The sequence below is a fragment of the Syngnathus typhle genome, linkage group LG22 (genome assembly GCF_033458585.1).
Source record: "Syngnathus typhle isolate RoL2023-S1 ecotype Sweden linkage group LG22, RoL_Styp_1.0, whole genome shotgun sequence".
NCBI classification, from domain to species: domain Eukaryota; kingdom Metazoa; phylum Chordata; class Actinopteri; order Syngnathiformes; family Syngnathidae; genus Syngnathus; species Syngnathus typhle.
The window spans coordinates 957552-981222 of NC_083759.1; the positions used below are offsets into that span (position 1 = coordinate 957552).

The 23671-nt window shown below is 54.7% G+C and overlaps 1 protein-coding gene across 15 annotated transcripts; it reads left to right on the plus strand.

The window, feature by feature from the left end:
- The first annotated feature begins 318 nt into the window (after window positions 1-318).
- afdna (afadin, adherens junction formation factor a) lies at window positions 319-23569 on the plus strand. Of its 15 annotated transcripts, none has more exons than XM_061269850.1 (37): window positions 319-653; window positions 5862-6057; window positions 6146-6258; window positions 6334-6488; window positions 6561-6721; window positions 6862-7019; window positions 7383-7467; window positions 7566-7712; window positions 8731-8825; window positions 8901-9151; window positions 9598-9667; window positions 9733-9871; window positions 9937-10142; window positions 10414-10434; window positions 11673-11818; window positions 11895-11989; window positions 12057-12322; window positions 12392-12535; window positions 12606-12804; window positions 13036-13142; window positions 13825-13905; window positions 15398-15463; window positions 15536-15609; window positions 15879-15997; window positions 16093-16293; window positions 16374-16465; window positions 16675-16869; window positions 16939-17089; window positions 17166-17559; window positions 17637-17896; window positions 17972-18183; window positions 18256-18435; window positions 18850-18888; window positions 19395-19529; window positions 20505-21045; window positions 22557-22641; window positions 22704-23569. In XM_061269850.1, exons 1-37 carry the CDS (start codon window positions 552-554, stop codon window positions 22867-22869), a joined length of 5847 nt encoding a protein of 1948 aa, XP_061125834.1. In that variant the 5' UTR covers window positions 319-551; the 3' UTR covers window positions 22870-23569. The 15 variants fall into 15 exon arrangements, with proteins under 15 accessions (XP_061125834.1, XP_061125833.1, XP_061125836.1 ...); XM_061269849.1 differs by having other exon boundaries at window positions 6149-6258; window positions 6331-6488; XM_061269852.1 differs by having other exon boundaries at window positions 6149-6258.
- Window positions 23570-23671: the final 102 nt, after the last annotated feature.

The following is a 23671-nucleotide window of genomic DNA, read 5'->3' on the forward strand; positions in this document are numbered from 1 at the left end:
GTTTGTACATATTAAGCATAAACATGGCACCGTTTCAGATTACAGTGCATTTGTCTCGTTGTTTTGGTATTGATAGTGAAAAGCCCGCAGAAAGCATTCTTTTGATGCTTAGCACTCCGATTTTCACGTTTTATTTATTTTATTTTAATATATTCCAGACGATACCTGCCCCAATATGTGTGATTCAGGCGAGAATAAATGACCGATAACTGCAATCCAAATAGAGTCTCGCAGTTAAATATTTGCTTTTGACATACTTTATACGTCACTTCCCCTGTGACGTCACGGCTTTGGACTTCAAACAGTTAAGCCCAGCAGCGCGCGTGCCCGCGTCCTGTTGCATCGGGGACGCGCCGAACCTCACCGGGGCTGGCCGAGCTTAAACCGAGCACGGACAAACGTAGACAGGTCGCGGCAGAGACAAGAGGGAGGACGTACTCGGACTTGGAAAAACGTCGGCGTCTGGAGTAGCCAACCTCCATTTGGACTATTCTGTTTTTATATTTTGAAGTTACAAATTCATCCGCAGAGGGTCGGAGAGACGGTGCAGCATGTCGGGCAACAGGGAGGAGGAGAGGAGGAAACTGGCCGACATCATCAACCACTGGAACGCCAACCGGCTCGACCTGTTCGAGATCAGCCGGCCCACGGAGGTAGGAGATCGGCCGGTCTCTGGGTAGGAGGATAGGCCGCGGTGCGGCGGGCCTTCCTCCCTCGTTTACTACGCGATCCGGGAATGCCGTTGACGAACCGCGCTTGTATTAGCCGATTTGCTCCCCGGGAAGTCCCGCAAGTTCCGCGCTTGGAGGAGGAGAATGTACGCCAGACTCCCTTGGGAAAACTGGCAATTTACGATGCCGTGCCTGTACAGTCATTCAACGGACCCCCTAATTTTTTTTTTTACATTTGGACTTTTAAAACGTTGTCAACGGCCCTCGAGGCTTATATCGGTGGCGTATTTGGAGTGGAAATCAGGCAGGAATTGTGATTTGACGTAGCTAGGTAGCGGCTACTTGCTACCTTACCGGACACAGCTGTCCGTTGGGGAGCTGAAGAGGGAATAACAACAGCCTTCCCAAAACACAACCCAGCTAACAATTACTAAGTGACTTTTAAAATAACCCTCTCTGTGTTGGGGCAAAGTAAGCGGGTCGTTGCGCAGCGAACATCGGCCACTTCTTTCCAAGTGTTCAGGTGTCATGCTACGCAGCTGTTAAAAGTGGCACATTTTCCAAGCGAGTCTGGCGGTGTTGTTGGCTACCACCACTTGCTAACGCGCTAGTTATGTTCGTTAGCGACGCAAACACATGTGAAAGCCGGACTTGCTAAACGCCTTCTTCGGTAACATGTTGTAGTGTGCATGACGGACGTTGTTTGTAAACGTCATGCTACGCGAAGGTAGCTGCGGCTAGCAGTAGCAACAAAGTCAGAATTTGATAAATAGATGCAAGCATTACTGTTTACCCTACTTTATTCATGACAAGTTGTTTTAACTTGATGTAAACAAGCTTGGCGGATGCCCCACGCCCCCTACTTGTCAGACCGTTTGACATGATCACCGCAAATTGCAACATTTTGTCTTGTACTTGGCTTTTAGGATGGTAACTAACAAAAGCACGGCGCGTTTGCGTCCGGCAAAGTGCCCATGGCGCTTCTAACAAGTTGATCAATAATGTCCACCTAACCCGAACATCTCACGGCTGACTGATTTTGATTTATGGCCGGCGTTGCCATTGTGTCAGCTGCTGTGCTTTAAGCGGGCTCACCCTGCCCGAACCCCTCCTTCCTTCCTTCCCTCCTTCCTTCCTTCCTTCCTCCTCCATTTTGGATAAGGAGAGGGGGGTCACGGGGTCCCCTCCTCTCCCCTTGAGCCGATTAATTCATCCAGCCGTTGGCTGGAGTTGTGTACGCCGATGATTAACTGACACGGTGCCAGCTTTCAAGGCCTCTTGTAAGTCTGTTACTATGCGCGGGCCGGCACAACAACAATAACAACAACAGGTCGAGTACCGCACAGTGCAGAAGAACGAGCCCGCTGAGTCCGAGCGGACAGTTTTCTCGAGGCCTCTTCACGTTTGTTTCTTTTCAAGGGCCAGTACCGATGCGCGAGTTGCTGACCAGGCCGTCAACGGATCTGATTCAAAGCAACGTGAAAAAAAAAAAGAAGTCGTTTTTAAGCTGGATTTAAAGTCCTCTCTTTCCATTTGCATGCAGCGTTCCGGCCAAATGCCGCATCATCACGTTTGCGCCCACATCATGCACTCCACAGTCTTTTTTTTTTTTTCCCTGGATGCTATTTTAAGTAGAACGTACAGCTAGGTACTGACTCGTCTTGTTCCCCCCCCTCCACCCACCCACACTCCTGATAAGATAAAGCTTGCTTCAGAACGTCTTGTTGGCTCTGTGACTTTTTTTTTTTTTTGATGCCTCGTGTGTTCCCACGTCATGAGCCAAACACTGTTCTTGGCCTAATTGCATCAAGAGAAAATTCTCCCCGCCGATTTGTCGAAAGTATTAAGGAAAGTTGCTATCCAGTGTGGTGAATTGAAGGCCTGCTCCTGCAGGAAGCAGGAAGTGCACAGGAAGCGTGTGCTAGCTTGCGATTGCCGCCTTTCTTTTTCCGTATTTGTGCATGTTTGGGATTTATTTTGCTACAACATGGAGGTGGAGGTGCGGTGCTGATGGGGTGGCGTTGGGATTATTGACATGATTGGGTATAAAAGGAGAGGACCCCGCCCGAGCTTTTGGTGTTGCCACGCTCGGGCTTAGCGATATGCTCGCCTCAGCTCCAACGACAATAGCGCGGGCATGCACACGCGCGGCGCTGAATGCGCGTATCTGCGTTTGCATTGTCCCTCAGTTGTTTTTTTGTCCGGCGTTGACGTGTGGCCCCTCGCTGTCACGTCGTCGTGGCAACCCAGTCCTTTTGATTGGGGAATTTAGCGCGTTAGCCGGCAGTTAGCCAGGCGGCTCGCCCGAATAAAGCCGCGTTGTTAATTTGTCGTTTATTTGAGTATCGGGCGGGTCACCGGCCTCCCGTTGCCGTCGGATCCTGCCAGGTCAACGGGGGGTTACGGCACACCCCCGTTGGCCTGCGGGGGAGCCAATGGGCCGGCGGCGCCGCGCACCGACGCAGGGTGACAGCGCTGTAGCTTTGGAAGGGGCGGGCTGCTCTGCCGAGCACACACAATACACTTCTTGTTTTAGCGCAAGAGGAAGGAATGAAGAGATAAGGGAGCGCACCGAGCAGGAATGCAAGCGCAACCCTAACCCACGTTGCTTCCCAAGTCACAAGCGGCTCCTCGCGTTTGTATCCGTCCGTTGGGGCCATTCACACGGGAGCTCTCGTTTCTTCACAACTCCTTTTGCATTCCAGGCATTCCTTCAACTCCACATGGAAGCCGGCACCAAATCGTCACACGTGAGACGATTAGATCCTGACTCACTCGGTCGGAGGAGAGTGGGATGACTGCTTAGGGAGCCTTTTTTTTTTTTTTTGCGCCGGTATCGACCCCACGCAAGGGAGATTAACTGCAGCCCAAGTACGACGAGCGTTTCTCCTCCACGTGGAATTTAAGAGCGGGGGGGGGGACCTTGTAAATTAGGCTCGTTGTCGATAACGCGTAAATAAATGCCTAACTTAAAATAAACACACGCAAGTTCAACATGCAGACACACATTTGCCCAAAGCGATTCGGGCAATTTCCCCCTTCTTTGTTTATCCACCCGAGACATCTGAGAAGTGGGCCACTTCCACGGGAAACCCGACACCCGGCCCTCACGGTCTCCATGGCGGCGCGCCGGTGTCGGGTTCCACTCGTCCATGGCGGCTGGCTCGCCGCTTGATGAAAGTCTCCTCACGGGTTATTCCGGCGGGGACGCCAAGAGAAGGGAGCGGCGAGGACCGGGATGTCGGTGGCGCCCCCACTTGTTGCACTTGAGGATTCAAATTGATTGGATTTGCATGGTGCGCTTCCTGGGAGGGGCCTGGACAAGCCAGCATTGTTTCAACTGCAAGAGGCGCAATTTCTTTCAAGTTGGGAAGAATTGGCCGAGCCTTCTGCTCCAGAACATTTAGCTCAACCTGGGGCCCTGTTTTTTTTTTTTCCCCCGATTGCGATTGGGTTGGTTGGTCACGTTTTGCCTCGCTTGTGAGACCTGGCTAGCCTTGCACACACACACACACACACACACACACACACGGCCTTGATCCTTCCTCGCTGTTAACGAAGGCAGCGACCACAAATGTGATTTGTGGGCCTGTTGTCCCACCTGAGGTGATTTAACGCTGCCCCCTTCCCACAATGCCTTGCTTTGAATCAGTGCTGAGTGTGTGTGTGTGTTTGTGCACGCGCGCCCGATACTGAAGCAGAAACTCGCCCAAAACAAAGACATTTTGTGCCCTTTCATTCATCGGCCTCCTTTGTGCCGAAGCGGCTCATTTTATTTTCAGACCGGATTGCCCAATTCCGCTCCCAACTATGGAAATGGCACGAGGAAAAGAAATAACGACACATTGATACATTGTGATGACTCGTCAAGCCCGAATGAGCACGGCCCACTGCAAAGCTCGCTCTCTCGTTCCTCTCCTTGACCTTCTGGTCCAATCCCCCCATGTTGCTGCAGGTGGGGCCGCAACAATATTGACTTCATTTTAGTAAGCCTCTGTGTGTGTGTGCGTGTGTGTGTCTGGAGGAGAGCGAGATGACGCACAGCTTTAGGAATCTATTTCTAGTTTTAAGCAAAAAGTCCTTCTCCTCCCTTCAAGCTCATCTTTATAAAGCGAAATGAATCTTAATGGAGGAATCCTCAGCGTCGCCTTGGCAACGCTGTCTGCCACCCGCACGTTCATAGAGCAAAACAAAACACGGGGGCCAGTGCGGTTTTGCTTCGTAGTTGTTTTTCTCTCTGCTTTTTGGTCAGAAACCGGGCTGCTCCATTTTGTACTTGTGTTGCTAACACAGAAGACAAGATTGTGCGGGTCTTGGAAATGTCAGCGCTTTAAAAAGGCTACCAGGGAAGAAGGTCACCAAGGTCACGTTTGGAACTCGTTCGTCGGCGCAGTAGTGTGGAGGAATGCGTGCGTTCATTTTGGCAAATAAAGAAAGGGCGACGCAAATTCCCGCTGGAGCAAAAAATGGCGAGGGCTCTCCAGTGACAGGCGCCAAGAAGAGGAAGTGGACTTGGGCACGGGAAGAATGGCAGGATTGGAAAGAGGCCGCAGGAGGAGCGGCGCGGTGAACTTTGACCCTTTGCTTGCGGGTGTGCGCGTCCCGCCTAGCAAACATACCGTCTGGACTTCCTGCGCTTGAACTTGTCTTTCACGGGACGCCACCCGCTCTTTCTTTTGTTTGCCAGTCCGAGCGGGGCCGCCGTCTCCGCGGTAACAGTCGCCGCCGGTTACGCAAGCCGGGAAAACGGCAACCGTCCGCGACCCACATTCCAGCGCTAAATCACAACACGCGCAGGCATTCCCGACCCCGCCCTCGCTATCAAAACGCCGCTCAGTGTTTCCACTCTGCGCCATTGAGTCACATGTGGCGAGAGGCGCGAGGAGGGAAACTAGGGCGTGGCCTCCCCAAAGCGTTTTGTCATCTTATTGTTGTCTGGCGAGTCCTCGTGTTGCGCCCGTTCTACGTGTCAAAGCACACTTTTCTCATATGACTTTGTTTTTCGTAGGAAAAGTCAACAGCAGGCAACTTCTGTTTGCCCGCACCCGCGTCACTCACCAGGACAGGCTCCGCCTCTTAAACCCACACACATTCAATGTCACAAATAAATATATATACATTTGTAATTTTATGATCCAATTTTATTATCATGGTCTCAGTAGTTTTCCCGTGTGTTTGTGGGATTGGCAGGACCTGGAGTTCCATGGCGTGATGCGCTTCTACTTCCAAGACCGCATGGCGGGCAACTTTGCCACCAAGTGCATCCGCGTGTCCAGCACGGCCACCACTCAGGACGTCATCGAGACGCTGGCCGAGAAGTTCCGGCCCGACATGAGGATGCTGTCGTCGCCGCGCTACTCCCTCTACGAGGTCCACGTCAGCGGCGGTGAGTCGCGCTCGGTCCCGCCCTCGGATAAACGCTCGGTTAAAAAATAAATAAATAATGAAATGGAAATTGTGTGCGTGCGCCTTAGAAGAGCGGCAGCTGGACCTGGACGAGAAGCCGCTGGTGGTTCAGCTCAACTGGAATAAGGACGACAGAGAAGGACGATTCGTCCTCAAGAACGAGAACGACATCCTGCCCAAGGTCCGCAAACGGGCCGCCGACCCCCCATTGCGCACCAATCTAACCGAAACCGCTCCTTCCTTTCCCGTAAAGAAGAGTCAGAGTAACGGGCCCGAGAAAGAGAAGGACGGCGTGATCCAGAACTTCAAACGGACTTTGTCCAAGAAGGAGAAGAAGAAGGAGAAGAAGCGGGAGAAGGAGTTTGGCCGGATAACGGATGGCGACGACCAGATGCCCAATCGGGACGACGGGTAGAGCCCGCCGCCGCCGCCGCCGCCCGAGAAGCTTCCCGCCGTCTCACGTGTTGGCTTTGTCATCCGCAGGGAGAACAGCCGGCTGGCCGCCGAGGTCTACAAGGACATGCCCGAGACCAGCTTCACCCGGACCATCTCCAACCCGGAGGTTGTGATGAAGCGGCGCAGGCAGCAGAAGCTGGAGAAGCGCATGCAGGAGTTCATGAGCAGCGACGGGCGGCCCGACTCGGGTACGACGGCAATTTGCCAACCGCCTTCCACATGCCTTCCACATGCCTCACTCGTGTGCGAAGTCGCCGACGTGCGTCACGAACGCCAGGCGCCTCATTAACCTCTACTTTTGTGTGTGTGTGTGTGTCGCCCACCACAGGGGGCACGCTGCGCATCTACGCCGACAGTCTGAAGCCCAACATCCCCTACAAGACCATCCTGCTCTCCACCCGGGACACGGCCGACTTCGCCGTGGCCGAAGCCTTGGAGAAGTACGGCTTGGAGAAGGAGAACCCTCGAGAGTACTGCATCGCCCGGGTAGCTATCGGGCGGGGGGGGGGGGGGGGGGGGTTTCGACAATGTTTGGCAAAGCACACTCTGCTCTTGAACACAACATGCAAACCTCAATGGGATGACTTTGACGCGGCCAGCAGATGCTGACGCTTGGCTTTCTTCCACGCTGCAACATCACGCGCGCTCCCACGCACAAACGCACACACACGGCTTATCGTTGTAATTTGCTGATGAGGTGGCGGCACAAACACTCGGGTAGCTTAGTAAGCTCGTCAAGCCAGTGTGCGGCGGCGGCGGCGGCGGCGGCCTTTGCTGTGCGGTATCATAAAAGATGCCAAACGTGTTTGTCAAATGTTTACAGCTGCCTTTTGTGTTGTTGTTGTGTAGCAAGACGACAAATCTGGCAAAGAGGCCATCCTGGACGACGGCGAGTGTCCTTTGCAGATCTTCAGGGACTGGCCGGCAGACAGAGGTCAGTTGCTGTTCGCGTGTCTCTGCTGCCCCCTTGTGGCTCTCTTGCAACATTACAACATCAATGTGAATTTCTTTTCTTTTTTTTTTCTTTTGCAGGTGCCTTGGTTTTCCAGCTGAAGAAGAGACCGCCCGACTACCACTTGCGCAAGACGAGGAAAGCAGATGACAAGGGCCTGCAAGGGAAGAACGGCTCTGGGCCCTTGCCGCCGGAAAAACTGCCCTATCTGGTGGAGCTGAGCCCGGGTACGCGCACGCCCTCTGCATCCCGAGCACATTTGCGGCGACCGAGGTGAAGTCTTCTCATGTTGACGAGCCCAGATGCTGCACGTGAACTTTGGGCCAACTCGTAATCCAGCCCGGTCCGCGCCAAATGCTTGTCTGTAATTTCGGACGCTTGCTCGCTCCGTCTGCTTGGAAATGAAGGGAATCGATCCCAAAGTGAATTTTATTTTTCCAGCTCGAGTTTGCCTAACGTGCCTAACAAGCTTGTTTCTTGCTCCTGACCTGAATTAGCCCTCGACCCGCCGCTCCCACTAACACGTGAAGAGCACAATAATGATGCTAATCTCTTAGCTAACCAGGTTGCGCTGCATTTTCACCCTGTGCTGTGTCTCTTTCTTTTCTTTCCCGCTTTCTCGCGGCATGGTGCGGCACTGCTGCTGTGCGTGTGTGTGTGTGTGTGTGTGTGTGTGTGTGTGTGTGTGTGGGGCGTTCCTTGTGCATGTCTTCTGCTTCCTGTGCCTGCCTGCGCTAGGGCGAGGGAATCACTATGCCTACTACGCCTATCGGCATCACGAAGGTAAAAAGTGCATCTCGCACCTTCTTTCCGTGTCTGCACGTTTGTCATTTAAAAGCAAAAATAGCGTGAGGAGTGAAATGAAAATGGCCCAAATTCAGGTCTCTTTTTTTTTTTTTTTTTACGCGATCCACTTGAAGCGTCGTTCTTTTTTTTTTTGCAGTATTTTTAGCTGCAGCTCTCTGAGCAAATGATTGGGTATCAGAAAAACCTCCTGTTTTTTTTCCCCCTTTCCTTCCTTTCACCACAGACGTCAACTTTTCCTTTCTCACTGTTCTTCCTTTCACTTGTACTAAACTGCGCATTAACAAACTATCACTAACGACTCACAAATTGCCACCATTAGTCATTTGAAAGGTGCAATGAGTAAAAATTGAATAGATGAAATTTATATATATATATATTTTTTTACTTTGATGCTTTTTTTTTCTTTTCCCATTAATGAAGCCCGCCCTTGCATTGCAGACGGGTCCGACTCCCGCGACAAACCCAAGCTGTACCGGCTGCAGCACAGCGTCACCGAGGTGGGCTCGGACTGCACCGACGACGGCGCCATCCAGGTAGCCAGCCAAATTCGGCTCCCCCGCCGGCCCGGCTCGCGCGGCGCCGCCCGTGACATTTGCTTGCCTCGCCAGCTGCTGGGCCCGGGCGTGCTGCCTCACCACTGCAACCTGACTCACAGCGAGGGACTGGTGACGGTGACGCCGCGCGGCCCCGAGGCCGAAACCTTCGTGGACGGCCAGCGCGTGGGCGAGACGGTGGCGCTGCGCTCGGGCGCCACGCTGCGCTTCGGATCGGCGCTGGTCTTCAAGTTCGTCGACCCGCTCTACGACCAGGCCGCCAAGAGGGAGCCGCCCGGCGCCATGCGCGCAAGGCACAAGTCCGGGTGAGCGAAAGGAGCAGCCGGTGTCGGATCTGCTTTCAATTGTAATCCGAGCCGCTGCTGGTTCTCCCCATCTGTGAGGGCTGATGAGGTTTGAGATGAAGGGAGCAAATGAAAGGAGAAAGTTTGCGCGGGGCCTCTAATCTCATCAGCGTGGGGTAGGGTGGGGCCTCCTCATCTTCCTCCTTCTGGGTTCCCGATATAAGCAAGAGCGTGAAAAGGATCATTTTTTTTTGTTTCAACGTGAGGGAATTGTGGCAATCGTCGTCTTTTGCAGCCAATGCAAACATTTTGCGCACGTCTTCATGTGTGTGGTCACAAGTGGGTTCCTCCTCAAACATGACATTTGACCACAGCATTGCGGCCTTCAAAGTTTTCCTGGAAGAGTTTTGTCAGACATCTTGCGGTCAGTCACGTTGCTTTTTTTGTTTTTGTGTGGGCCACTGCAGGAGCGTTCCCGACACCACCTTTGACCTCCAGGGTGACATGCACGGCGTGGCCGCCATCCCCACCAGCAAGGTAACGCGCCATCTTGACCTCGGTGAAAGCGAGCGAGGTCCCAGCGGTGCTCGTGCTTCTGGCAGAGCTCCGGGAAGTTGGAGATGGAGCGCGGGATGGTGAAGCCCATGATCCGAGGCGAGCCGCAGGACGGCCGGACCCAGGACGGCTCGGGCGACCGGCCCGACCTGACCCTCCCGGCCAGCATCGAGTTCCGGGAAAACTGTGAGTCGAAGCTCAGACTCCACATGGCCGCGCTCGCTTCTGACGCGTGGACCTTTTGCGCACAGCCGAAGACACGTTCCTGTCGGCCATCATCAACTACACCAACAGCTCGACGGTGCACTTCAAGCTGTCGCCCACGTACGTGCTGTACATGGCGTGCCGCTTCGTGCTGTCGCCCGCCTACCGGCCCGACATGTCTCCCTCGGAGCGCACGCACAAAGTCATCGCCATCGTCAACAAGATGGTGAGCATGATGGAAGGCGTCATCCAGGTGAGCGCTCGTCAACCCGTCGGTCCGTGCTGTTGTCCGTCTGTCGGCGCTAAAGGCTAATGGGCTAACGTGTGAGTGGTGGCCGGCCCGATGGCTCGTTTTGTGGACGGCTTTTGAGTTTCTATTTGAAGACCTTGAGCCAGAGATGCTCCTCCTCTTCATCTTTAAATGTGACAAAGGACAAACTTGTGTGTGTCGTAGCGTAGCTGTTGACGTGTTCTCTCTCTGTCCTGTGAATGTGTCCCTTCCTCTTCCTCCTCTGTCCATGCAGGAAAGTCCTGAAGGGGATCAGGTAGGGTAGCACATGATCAGACTCTTGCTCTCTTTCTTCTTTGTTTTTTTTTGTCCTTGTGCTTCTTTCAACCCACTTCTTCCCACTTGGTTGTTGCCGCTGCTGCTGCTGCTGCTGCTGCTGCTGCTTTTTTATTGCTGCCACTCTAACAGAAATGGAAACAAAACAAATATCTACACTGGTTCCTTGACTTATGGGTTTTATCGCTCGGTTGAGTTTTTTTTCTTCTTCCAGCAAACGGCAAGAGCGTCAAAGCTGCTTTTAGCCACGGCTCACGCCCCGATGCTCACACGCAGATTAAGTCTAGCCCTTGGCATTAGGCCACGCCTCCTCCTGGCACACACGATTTGATGTGCGAGGAAGGAGTCAATGACTTTCTGATTGTGGTTATGGAAGAAAGTCAAGGCACCAGTGTAGCAGAAGCTAACGCAGCCTTCCACAGCTGGACGCGGTGACGTCATCCCCCGGCCGACTAATGATTCCATTCAGCTTCCGGGACCCGCCTGCCTGCCACTAAAACCAAAAGGAATGGCGAGCGGCCAAGCCCAAAGCGAGTGCCCGCCCGCCCGCCCGCCCGCGCGGCGGTTGCATCCTCACGTCTTGTGTGTGACGTGACGCTTGTGAATGCACAAGTCTTTAACGCTTCATCTGTCTCTTGTTCCCTTTCTGGAACTTTTGGTCTTGGATGCACTCGGTCGGTCGGCTCCTTAACAACAACCGCTCCCGACGATAATCTTCTTTTTTTGCTTCAGTTGACTTTTTGTTTCTCTCTCCCCCCCAAGGTGGGTGGGGGTAGACAAGTGGCCGCTGTGATTGGTGGCTCATATTAACCAATCAGCTCGTCAGACAGCAAGCCTAACCCTCCTCCATCAGGACAACACAAGAACGAGTTGCTCAATGAAATTATTGATCACCTGGCGGACTTTCATCCAAAGTCTCCGTTATTCAATTTGAGGGGCAGGATAGATGGGTCATGAAATGACCTCAAGGTGGTGCCACTGAGCATTAGTGGAGGAGGCGGCTGCCGTCTGGCGACTTGAACTTGACCGGCGGACCGGTCGCTCGTGTCACTGCCGAGCTCACCGTTGTTTGGCCGACTGCAATGACGGGGCGAGAAGGGGGGGGGGGGGGGCGGAGTTTGCCGGGCATGTGTCTATCCTCCGGGTAACACCCCGCTCTTGGCCGCCGCTGACAACGACGGGGCGTCGGCGCTCACGGCGTTGCGGCTTTCTGTGCAGAAGCAGAAAAACATTGCGGGCGCCCTGGCCTTCTGGATGGCCAACGCGTCGGAGCTGCTCAACTTCATCAAGCAGGACCGCGACCTGAGCCGCGTCACGCTGGACGCCCAGGACGTCCTGGCGCACCTGGTCCAGATGGCCTTCAAGTGAGTGACACTTGCCCTTTGTCTTGGCACAAAGCCACGGCGCGTCGTATGAAAGGTGTGCGATGCGCCTCGGCAGGTACCTGGTGCACTGCCTGCAGGGCGACCTCAACAACTACATGGCCGCCTTCCTGGATGACCCCGAGGAGCACAATCCGCAGAGACCCAAGATAGGTGAGTGTCACAAACTGTGTGCACGCTGTTATATATTTATAGCTATTTTTTTTCCCTCCCCATCCAGAGGACGTCCTGCACACGCTGACGGGCGCCATGTCTCTGCTGCGGCGTTGCCGCGTCAACGCGGCGCTGACCATCCAGCTCTTCTCGCAGCTCTTCCACTTCATCAACATGTGGCTCTTCAACAAGCTGGTGACGGACAGCGAGTCGGGCCTGTGCTGCCACTACTGGGGCGCCATCCTGCGCCAGCAGCTCAGCCACATCGAGGCCTGGGCCGAGAAGCAGGGCCTGGAGCTGGCCGCCGACTGCCACCTCAGTCGCATCGTGCAGGTGGGTCGGTCCGCCTCCTTTGATTGGCCAAATGGACGGGAACGGAGATTCTAAGATTTCTTTGCGCAGGCCACCACTCTGCTGACTATGGACAAGTACTCCATGCAGGACGTCCAGAACATCCACAGCACTTGCTTCAAGCTCAACTCGCTGCAGCTACACGCGCTCATGACCAACTACCACTGCGCCCCCGACGAGCCTTACATCCCGCCCGTAAGACGCCCGCCCATCCACACCAAAAGCTTTGGGGGGTCATTTTTACAAATTGATAACCTCTCGCCAGGAGCTGATCGACCACGTGGTGGCAGTGGCGGAGAACACGGCGGATGAGCTGGCACGCAGCGACGGGCGCGAGGTGCAGCTGGAGGAGGACCCTGACCTGCAGCTGCCCTTCCTGCTGCCCGAGGACGGCTACTCGTGCGACGTGGTGCGCAGCCTGCCCAACGGCCTGCAGGACTTCCTCGACCCGCTGCTACAGAGAGGTCGTCTGACGTTTGAAACACTCAAAAGTAGAAACTGGTGCTCCACAGTGACAAGAAAAAGTCCGTTCAGATTGTTTGACGTGAAAGAAACGCAAAATCTGCTCGCCTTTCATTTCACCCCAACGGAAAAGCGACATTGTCTTTGCCGAAGATCAAATCAGTTGAGTCAATAACTTTGTTGCCTTTGAAACATTGTGTAACTTTTTTCCCCCCCTGTTTTTTGGCCGCCAGGCTTCTGCCGGCTGACGCCGCACCCTCGCTCGCCCGGAACCTGGACGGTCCACTTTGAGGGGGCCGACTGCGACAGCCACTTTGCCGCCGTCGACAACTCTGACATGGTATGCGCCACGTCGTGCGCAAAATGAGAGCGTGTTTAAGTTATAAAATGCGCACACACCTTCTCTGTCATTGGCGCCTTTCTTGATGGCTTGAAACCAATTTCAGGACGGCACGTAAACACACACACACGCTTTTAGCTTTTCACCGATATTGCGGGAGCCTCCCCTCCCCTTCCGTCCACAAATGGCCACCTCATAAACACAAAAGCGTCCATTTGGGCGCCAAAGTCCGGGAAAAGTAGACGCACGCTCAAAGCGTTGCGTCAGTGAAAGTGAGTCATTGTCGCGGGCGCTCTCCATTCGCTCGTCTGGCGCTCGCCGCACAACGCCGACAGAGGAGGCGGGGCGACGACACGAAAATTGGATGCAGACGTCTCGTTTTCGGGCACCTTGAGAGAAGATTTGCTCCTCTGATGTGGGAACGCGCGACCCTGCGCATCTGTGCATGGGTGTGTGTGTGTGTGTGTGTGTGTGTGTGTGTGCGCAGCTGTGGTTTCCATTCTTGAGTGGCATCCAGCAACCCGCAGTTCCTCGGCGGTTCCCCTGCCTCCCTCCCTCCCTCCCTGCTTTCTGCGCTCCTCCTCAGACTGTCCACCACTTAGTCGTTTTTCTGGAGTTGCCACTCTGTCGCTCACCGCTGTCGTTTGTCTTTTCTCGTCTTTTCCTCCCCTGTCCGCGTCAGCCAATGAGGAAGGAGCCGGAGGTGGTGACGGTGACGCTGAAGAAGCACAACGGCATGGGCCTCAGCATCGTGGCCGCTAAGGTAAGGAAGCGCCGCCGCTGCTGTAGCCCACCGCCCGCATGTGTAAATGGTTTCCCGTGAAAGGCAACGCCAAAGAGCGAGGAGCCAAACGGCGTCCAGATGTTCTCGACGCCTGTAAATGTTTGGATTGAGTCTGTCACGAAATCGCACAAGACAAGGCGAGTGAAGTTGAAATAGAAAGCCTCTTTCCTGCTCACGGCCGCCCGCCGCTTTCCTGTGTGGGAAGGAAGCACGTCGAAAGGAAGCTTCCTGGCAGCGCCACGTTTTTTTTTAAAACCACACTCAATCGCTCAGCATGTGTGTGTGTGCGATGGGAACGGCAGGTTGTCACACAGCTGCTCGGGCTGAGCTCCGCCTTATGTAACCCCGCCGTGTGTGTGCGTGCGTGCGTGCGCAAAGCGGCGCTCCACCTCAGTGTAAGCAGCCGGCGTCCCGGCTCGCAGCTCTTCTGGGGAGGAACTTTGCCGCCGTTCAGGAACTTTTAGGACTCTAGCGGGAATTTCTAGCGGGCGGCTCCTGTTTTGTCAGGTGTTTGAGCGTCAATGCTGCTTTTGAAGTTCGCCGCTGCACGCTAACAGGGAAAGACGTGTGTGTGTGTGTGTGTGTGTGTGTGTGTGTGTGTGTGTGTGTGTGCTTGGACCGATTTGGACCAGGACATGTGGTTCTCGGTGGTGGGGAGGAAAGAGCAGGTATGTTTGTCGAAAAAACTGCGTTGGATTTCAAAGCCGGTGGGCGGTGGGTCGGATGAAGTCTCGCGTGCTGCAAGCCGGCCTCGGGGTTTTGGGCTCTCCACTGTTTGCTCAGCTAATGATTAAACTGGCGAGCTCGCACGTGACTGCAGCAGCTGCACTTCACGATCGATTTGTTCAGTTGTAGGCGCGCGTCGTTTCATTTGTAATTCAAATTCGCTCGCAATTGGTGTCTCTAATCATCTCCCTCGCTTGAGGAAAGGAATCTTCTTTTAGTTTTGACGGCTGGCTATCTAGGCCCGAAACGATGAGAGCACCAAAAGTTTGTGTCTGCTTGAGTGATTGTTTGTTTGTTTGCTTGCTTGAAGGAACATTTGCACAAGTTAAACAATGGCTTGCAAAACAAACGTCCCCCCCCCCCCCCCCCCCCATTCCATGTGGTCACCGACAATGGGGGGATGTCTGATTTCCTGTGCTACAGCAAGTCTCAGCCAAGTGTCAGCCTTCACGGCCACTTTAGCGCATTTGCCTTTTCAAAGTTGGACGTGGATTTATTTGGCGCGTGGGGCGAGGCCACTCGCAACGTCAAAATATCTCGGAAGACGACGGAGCCTTCGGGCCTCGCTTGTTGGAACACGCGTGATGCGAGGCAAAATGGGCATAGCGGCAAAAAAATCGGCTTCAACTCTCGTGTTATTGGCTTGCGCTAAAATGGCGCTTCTTACATAAGAAAACACCGGAGAGTAAAAATATGTCGGGTCAGGTGGTGCTCATTGGATTGCGGATTTTGTGTCCTCCTGCAGGGTGCCGGCCAGGAGAAACTGGGCATCTACATCAAGTCGGTGGTCAAAGGAGGCGCCGCCGACATGGTTGGTACCGCACACTGACGCACGCACATTTTCTCACACCCACATTGAGGCAATTTTTTCCTGTGGTTGTAGGATGGGCGACTGGCAGCCGGCGACCAGTTGCTGAGTGTGGATGGGCGCAGCCTGGTGGGCCTGTCCCAAGAGAGGTGAGGCGCCCATCTTGTTTTGCAGCCTTCACACCATCAAAAAAAAAAATGCCTGGGAAGATTTTCAAAAACACAGCATACCGAAGGAGACATTTTGTGCACACACGAGAGCTCCCAGGTGTCCAAATAACACACCCTTGCTATAGCATGATGGGATTATACTGCCACCTGGTGGCCAACTTGCTCATGCCATGAATGAATCATGTTCCTTGAACTCTGTTTCAAGATGTTATGACTGAGCTTTTTTTTAATCTGCGGGGCCGGCGCAGGGCGGCCGAGCTGATGACCAGGACGGGATCGGTGGTGACGCTGGAGGTGGCCAAGCAGGGCGCCATTTACCACGGCCTTGCCACGCTCCTCAACCAGCCCAGCCCCATGATGCCTCGAGGTAACCGCCCCGCCGACACAAAAGCAAGACGGCGGGCAGGCTCGGAATGCCTTTTGGCGTGACGATCGGCCCTCCGTGACTTCCCGTTTGCGCAGCCTCGGACCGCAGCCGCGAGAAGAACGGCAAACTGCGTCCCAAGAGCGAAGGCTTCGAGTTGTACAACAGCTCGGTGCCCAACGGCTCCCCGGAGAGTCCGCAGGCCGGCTGGGACGCTTACCCGGAACCAAAGATGATGAGCGGGGAGGACCGGCTCCTCAAAAACCGGGCCAACCACCGCTCCAGTCCCAACGTGGCCAGTAAGCGCGTGCGCCTTGCAGCTCTAAACTATTTCACAGAAATGGCCTCCTCCAGTCCTCAATGAGCGCTCTCTCCTCAGATCAGGGCCAGAGTCCCGCGAGCAAGCCAGTCTACCCCGCTGGACCCGGCACCAAGATCACCTCCGTCTCCACCGGCAACCTGTGCGCTGACGTAAGTAGCGCGTCCGCCACTTTGCTCTGGTGGCCAACCGCACCCACCTGAGGAAAGTCACACTGGGATGTCAAGAGCACCATTTTGTGGAAAACTGGGAAGCGTCGAGAATGAACCATATGAGAATTTTTCAATTTTTTTTAAAGACCTGTTTTTAAGTCAACCAATTTAGTGGTCTGTGAATAATCTTCCCTATCTGTCTCTGTCAGGATGAGCCTTCACCCCCGCGCCCAGAGGCGTACCCCATCCCCACGCAGACCTACGCCCGGGAATATTTCACCATCCCGGCGTCCAAGAGCCAGGACCGCGTGGTGGGCCCGGGGCCGGGACCCTCGCAGCACTGGCAGCCCATGGAGGACAGGGAACGGCTCCCCTCGGTGGACAGCATGCACAACAGCATGAAGGTACCAAAGAGTCATCGCCACAAGAACCCAAAACATTTGAGCCCAACTAAACCCCCCCGACCCCTGCAGCGAGTCAACCACTCGCAGGAGGACATGTACCCTCCTCCGTCCGGGATCCTGAGGCAGGACGAGCGCATGCAGCAGCACTACCAGCAGGAATACCAACACCGAGACCTGGACTACCAGCACAGAGATCTGGACTACCAGAGGGGACCTCCCGGTAAGAAGCTCAATGCGTCACGGAGACCACCGAGATGTGGAATTCTCACGGCCAGACCAAATTTGTGTGCTTCCAGGTTTGGCGGGAGCGGAGCAGTGGGTTGCTCAGCAGCAGGTTTCGTCCTCGCTGGAGTCGTCCACGTCCAGCCAGGAGCACCTCAACTACGCGTCGGCGTCCGGCAAGAACCAGAAGACGGGGCCGGGCCGCTGGAAGACGCCCAACGCGCCGCACGCCGTGCCGCCGCACTCGGTCCAGACGTCGTCGCGCTCGGACCTGCCGCCGCCCCCTCCCCCGCCGCCGGCCACCTACCCGGACGCCTACGACATGTACGAGCCCCACGGCGAGATGCCTCTGCCGCCGCCGCCATCCGGCGCCAGCTCGGCAACGGCCCAGCAAGCCGCCGACCGCAAGAAGCGCGAAGAGCAACAACGCTGGTATGAGAAGGAGAAAGCCCGTCTGGAGGAGGAGAGGTACGTTCATTTCTGCATTGATTCAAATCTGCCCGGCGTCAGAATCCCTTTGATTGATTTGTCTCTGATTTCCACAGGGAGAGGAAGAGGAGGGAGCAGGAGAGGAAGCTGGGTCAGATCCGGGCCAACCCCGTCATGCCCGTCCAGCCCCACAACAATGGAGGCACCTTGCCCCCTGCCCCAGCCCACCACTACCCACAGCAGCAGCAGCAGCAGCCTCCCCCTCCAGCTTCTATGGGCCCCCCTCACGCGTACCCGCCCCAGCAGCCCCCATCCAGACCCGAGAAGCTGGCCAGCCTGCCCCGCTCGGCTGTGCCGCCCTCCTCCAACCCCCCAGGTAGCAAGCGTTCCCTCGCTGTCGTCGATTGCGGCCCATTCCCTGCGTAATGTCTTCTTTGCGCGGCGGCGGCAGGTATGGAGACGGTGATCCGGGACCTCCTGCCCCAGCAGCAGCCTCGCACCATTGAGCGGCGAGACCTGCAGTACATCACCATCAGCAAGGAGGAGCTGACCAGCGACAGCCTCTCGCCCGACCCTTGGAAGCGGGACGCCCGCGAGAAGGCCGAGAAGCAACAGCAGCTTCACATCGTCGACCTTCTGGACAAGGAGATCCAAGAGCTGCAGGTAGGCAAAGAAATCATTTCTGCTCCCGGGAGACGGACGGACGGACGGCGTCAATTCTTCCTTGTCGCTCAGTCCAAGCCGGAGCGCACGGCCGAGGAGAGCGACCGTCTGCGCAAGCTGATGCTGGAGTGGCAGTTCCAGAAGCGTCTGCAGGAGTCCAAGCAGAGCGATGAGGACGAGGAAGAGGAGGACGACGAGGACGTGGACACCATGATGATCATGCAGAGGCTGGAGGCCGAGAAACGAGCCAGGGTGAGCCACCCCGACCGACACTGAGCCCTTCCAAAAAAAAAAAAGAAAAGCTGCTAATGGAGCCAAACGCAAAGCCATTGAATGTGCATCTGCAACATGCTTCTGCCATTGCTTTGCCATGTTGAGCTGCTTCCACGCGATTGGCTGGAGGGCCGGGTGGGCGGGGCCGGAGCGGCAGCTGTGCAAAGACGGACGGACAGTCCACTGGGCCAGCGTGAAAGAAAGAGTGCAGCCAATGTTTTGACTTGTCTCTATGTGCTCCCTGCCTTCTAATTTCCAGCTTCCTTTTCCCGCCCACCTTTGATTGAGATATTTTTTAATTCACATTTCCCTGCACTTGCCCTCCCCTTTCCTCCCCTCTCACGCTGTACTCTTCTTCTTCTTCTTCTTCTTCTGCCTCTCCTTGTTCTGCAGCAGCAGACTGCTGTCCCAGCTATCTCTGTTCTAGATTTGGTATGTTTCTTCCTGCTCATGACCCCGCCTCCCCGTTAACCCCGCCTCACTTCCTGTTTTCAATTTGGGTCGCCCGCCCACATGCCCCCCATGTCCCGCCAGCCACCCGACCAATCGGGATGATCGTTCATCATTGTGGTTGTGTGTGTTGGGGTTGGGGGTGGTGCTTTTGTTTGTATTTCTCTACTCAAACTGTATCTGGCGGGTTACCGTGACAACGTGTTTGAGTGCTTAGGGAGGTGGCACCTTGCATGGCTGCATCACAGGTTGTGTTTCATGCATGACAAGCAGTGTGTGTGTGTGGGGGGGGGGAGTTCTGGCCATCCATACTTACGTGTGTGTCGACTTTGTGGTGCACGTCTGTTAGGGCCTTGAAGTCCAATTTTATTTTTCATAAGAATCTGAAGAATGTTCTGCATGCGCACGCTGCTGCTCCCCCCTCCCCTCCAGGAGTCACTTCATACATGATAAGTGCGTGAGCCGCTGACGTCCCTTCTCTCGTCCAGCTTCAGGACGAAGAGCGGCGGCGCAAACAGCAGCTGGAAGAGATTCGCAAGCGGGAGGCGGACGAGCGCACCAAGCAGGAGGAGGAACGGCGGTGGCGGGAGGAGGAGCGAGTCAAGCGGGAGGCGGCGGAGAAGGTTAAGACTCGCCTTCATGTATTGGTTGATTTCAACTTGTCGGATTCATTGTCGCCCCTCCAACTTTGGACACTTTACTTTTTTTTTTTTTTTTTTCCTTCTTCAAACGGTCATTTTCGGACTAAAATCTTAAAAATGATTTCATTCCTGCCCAAAGTTCGTTGAGCTAATTTTACCAGAAGTGACGAGAAAAAAAAAAAAAAAACGGTTTTGAACATGAAGGTGTCCAAAGGAAGGAGGAAGAAAAACCGACATCGATTCATTTGCTCATTCAGTCCCGTGCACGGTTTTGAGTATTTGTGGACGAAGTACTTTGATCATTGTCTCATGTGAATTAGGATGTGCATGTCGCCCGCCCGCAATGGCCCTTAAGCCCCGCCCCTCGCCCACCCCCACATTGTGCTCACCTCCAGCATGTTTGTTGTCATGTCATTGAGCCATTTGTTTGAGATGCGCCGAAATGGTCATTCTCATCGCCTGTCCACCCGCCAGCCCTCCCCACGTACGTACACACACATCTTCACACCACCAACCACCTGCTCCTCATCATCCGTTTCCACCATAATGCTTCACCTGATGAGTTGTAGCAGTCATGTAGCCATTTCCAAGCTAAGCAGATGAAGGTGACGTCCGTCCTTCCGTCAGATGCACTAGCACCGGGAGCCGCCAATCCCAACACACACACTTGCACACAGCAAGGCAGGGCGGGGGCGGCGGTGGACGTAGGCGAGGTATGATGAAAGTAAAAGAGGCGCTCCCCATGTGATTTGGTGAGCCCGAGGAGGGGGTTGGACCAAATCAAGGAGGTGCAGGTGGGGGCATGCCACGCACATGACGGAGGTGAGTGCAAACGTGGGCCAAGGCAGCAGTGTCCTGACGCGGCCAGCGGCGCGCCCACGAGTGGGAGGTGCCCGGAGGAGGGGGGCGTCGGAGGTCAGCGTCACTAACGGCTTGTCGTCCCCCCCCCCTCGCCAGCGGAGGCAGGAGGAGGAGTACTACACCCGTCTGGAGGCCGAGCGGCGCCGGCAGCACGACGAAGCCGAGCGCAGGCTGCTGTCGCCGGACGAGCCGGCCGGTCTGTATCGGCCCCCGCTGCCCAAGGACTACCAGCCCCCCGCCCCGCACAACCCTACTAACACGCCCCCGCCGCCCCCGCAGAGAAACGCCTCCTACCTCAAAACACAGGTGGCCTCGCCCGACACGCTCTACACGGCCAAGTTTGTGGCCTACGCCGGCGACGAGGACGATGACGAAGAGGGCGGCGGCCAGCCAGGTCAGCTCAAGCTGTCGGCCACCCGCAAGTCGTACGGCGACCTGCCGGCCGCCGGCGACGCCGCCCCCCCGCTGCGGCGCGGACGCCCGCAGCCGCCGCCCACTGCACGCAAACCCCGGCCGCTCTCGGACGGCATCTTCCTGTCTAGCTCCTTCCGGCCGCCCAGCGCCAACAACTCCAACAGTACAGGGCCGCCCCCCCTCCCCGCCAAGCCCGGCGTGGGCCCCCCAGGAGGTGTGCAAGGTAGAAGAGCGCGAGGGGGAGGCTCACCACAGCGCCCTCCGCAGGCCCCGGACCTCCCTCTCCAACGCTCGAGCCCTTCTCGTCGTTTAGAACTTCTTCTAGTTCATCCTCCACTTTTTGTCCTCTTTGTACGTCCTCCTCCACCAAGCCCGATACGCATACAAAAACACCAAGTGTTGCGGCCCTGCATTTTATAGTATTTTTTTAGCTCATATTATGTGTAAGAAAAACACACTTTTAGATTTTTGTTCTTAAAAATACATTTGCTAATGCTACCAGGGAATTAAAATCAATTTAATGTTAACTTGTTTATATAAAAACAAATTTGTCAAATTATAACTTAAAAAATAAACGAGCCCTATAACTTTGCCCCCCCCCCCCAAAAAAAAAAGGAAACCGGACTACGCAGAACTTTTTGTGTGTGCAGCGGGCTTGTCTTGGGTTGAAATTTCCCTCCCTGTCCACCAGCCAATCAGATGGTTTCTTTCGGTATGGGTGTTTTTTCCCTCTTTCATATTTTTGGGGTTTTCCTCGTCGTCACCTGCGACCTGCCAAAGCCCCCCGAAAGCTCCGATCAGCCAACAAAAAGCAAAGCGATCGATAATCTCGCCTCCACCTTCCTTCCGCTATAGATGGACGCCCGTCCCGAGCTATCACCCAGTCGCCAATCATAGTACTGTTGGTGTTGTCGCTCCCGCCGGCCGCTTGGGGCCCCGCCCCTTTTCCTGCACCCTGTGCCTGCTGCAAACCCGACGCTTCTCTTTGTCTGCTTTGCCGCCACCCGCTGGTGACTACTTGCGATAGCGACGTGCGACACTTTGTTGCCTTAATGAGTTGCCTCGAGGATGTCCATTTTAGATATTGCAAGACGGAACACAAATGCAGCAGCAACACATATAGACAGACAATATAGAACGAAACCCATTTGGGTGTGCTTTTTTTTTTTTTTTTTTTTTGAAACTCCTGGGAGTGTGCTAAGATTCAAGTTTGGTGCGTCGTAGATGCCAGGGCGCAGACAAAGAGAAGCCCGAAGGCGCGCCAGCCGCTTTTCGGAAGGCCGACTTTGCTTGTAGTCGCAGCCGAGGAGATCCCGCGCCCACTAACTCCACCCACCGCTCGCATGGCAGCGTGCGTTGCATGTCGGCACCTCGCTGGCCAATAGCGTGCAACCTTGACATCGGTTGCTTTTAGCGACTGCCGCTACTACTCGCTGCATCCTTTTTTCTTTTTCACGTCTCCAAAATGCGACCCGGCCCGCTTCTTGGCTCTCTAACCCTCGGTGGATGTTTGCCGCCATCCACGCGTTTGTTTCCTTCCTCTTGAACTTAGTTGACTACCTTCCTTCCTCCTTTGTGCTCGGGCTGCTCTGTCTTCTCAAAAATCCAAAGCGTTGAGAAGGTGCCGGCTGCTTCCGAGAACTTGAAGGTCAAATTTCTGGCCAGCATCCGGCAGCTTCTCAGCGAGTCGCACTCGGGCGGGAAGCGCTTCTGACTCGCCGGTGTCGCCGACAGGATTCAACTCGTACACTGGAAACTCGGCAGGAGTTGTAGGATCCGGAGAGTTCTACAAGGACCCGAGGGACAAATGGGCCAAGAGGTGAGTGGATGGAGACTTCTCGAATCTCCTCGTTATTCTTATTCCGTCGTTGTGGCGCGCAGTCAGGAGCAGGAGAACATCCCGAGCGGCGGCGACGACGACGCCCCCCCCGAGAGTTTGACCTTCAAGGAGCGCCAGCGTCTGTTCTCTCAGGGCAAGGAGGTGTCCAACAAGGTGAAGGCCTCACGCAAGCTGATGGAGCTGGAGAACGAGCTCAACACCAAGTAGTGAGACGGCCCTCCCCTTCCACCTTTTTTATGTTTGAAATTGGAATGGTTGAAGAAGCTTGCGGTGACTTTTTGACCACTTTGCCGCCCTCCCCTCCCCGCCACACACGTACTGTACAAATCCCATCGGCGTATTCGATTTTTTTGGTTGTTGGCGGTGAAATGGTGCTGGAGGGGTCGGCTGGGAAATTTTCATGCTCATTTTAAATTGAATTTTTTTTCCCGTAGCTTCCAGAGATTTTAAGTGGTTAGCTTTTACGCCCAACAGACATTTTATTTGACTGTTTGATTTTATTTCTCTTTTTTTTTTTTTCTTTTTTTAACTGACACTGTTACTTTGTGCTCTTTATGCTTGGGGGACGGACATTTGAGAGAAATGCTCCATCATCTCCAAGCGCACATGTAAATAATTGCCACTCGGACTACTGTACAAGCCCCAAAACGAGAATGGCTAAAACCCGAGCTAACGTTAACTCAATCTGTGGTCTTGTTTCTTTTTTCCTCGAGCTGCTGATTGACGTTGGTTCGTTCGTTTGACAGGCGAGAGACGTGTTGTTTCAAAAAGAGAGACAAAAGTAGGCCGTTTTCAAAAGCCGATGTTCATTTTGGGATTGGCAGAGGAACGGACGGGATCACAAACCGGTTTTTATGTTTCGCCTTGTTTTGTAAATCATTCTTAATAAATACAGATTTTGCAACAAGCGCTGGCTCTGACTCGACTCTGACTCGACTCTGAGTCTTTTCCGCACAACAGCCGGTAAGTGTTTGAATTTTTTTAATGGATGCTTTCGTACAAATAAAGT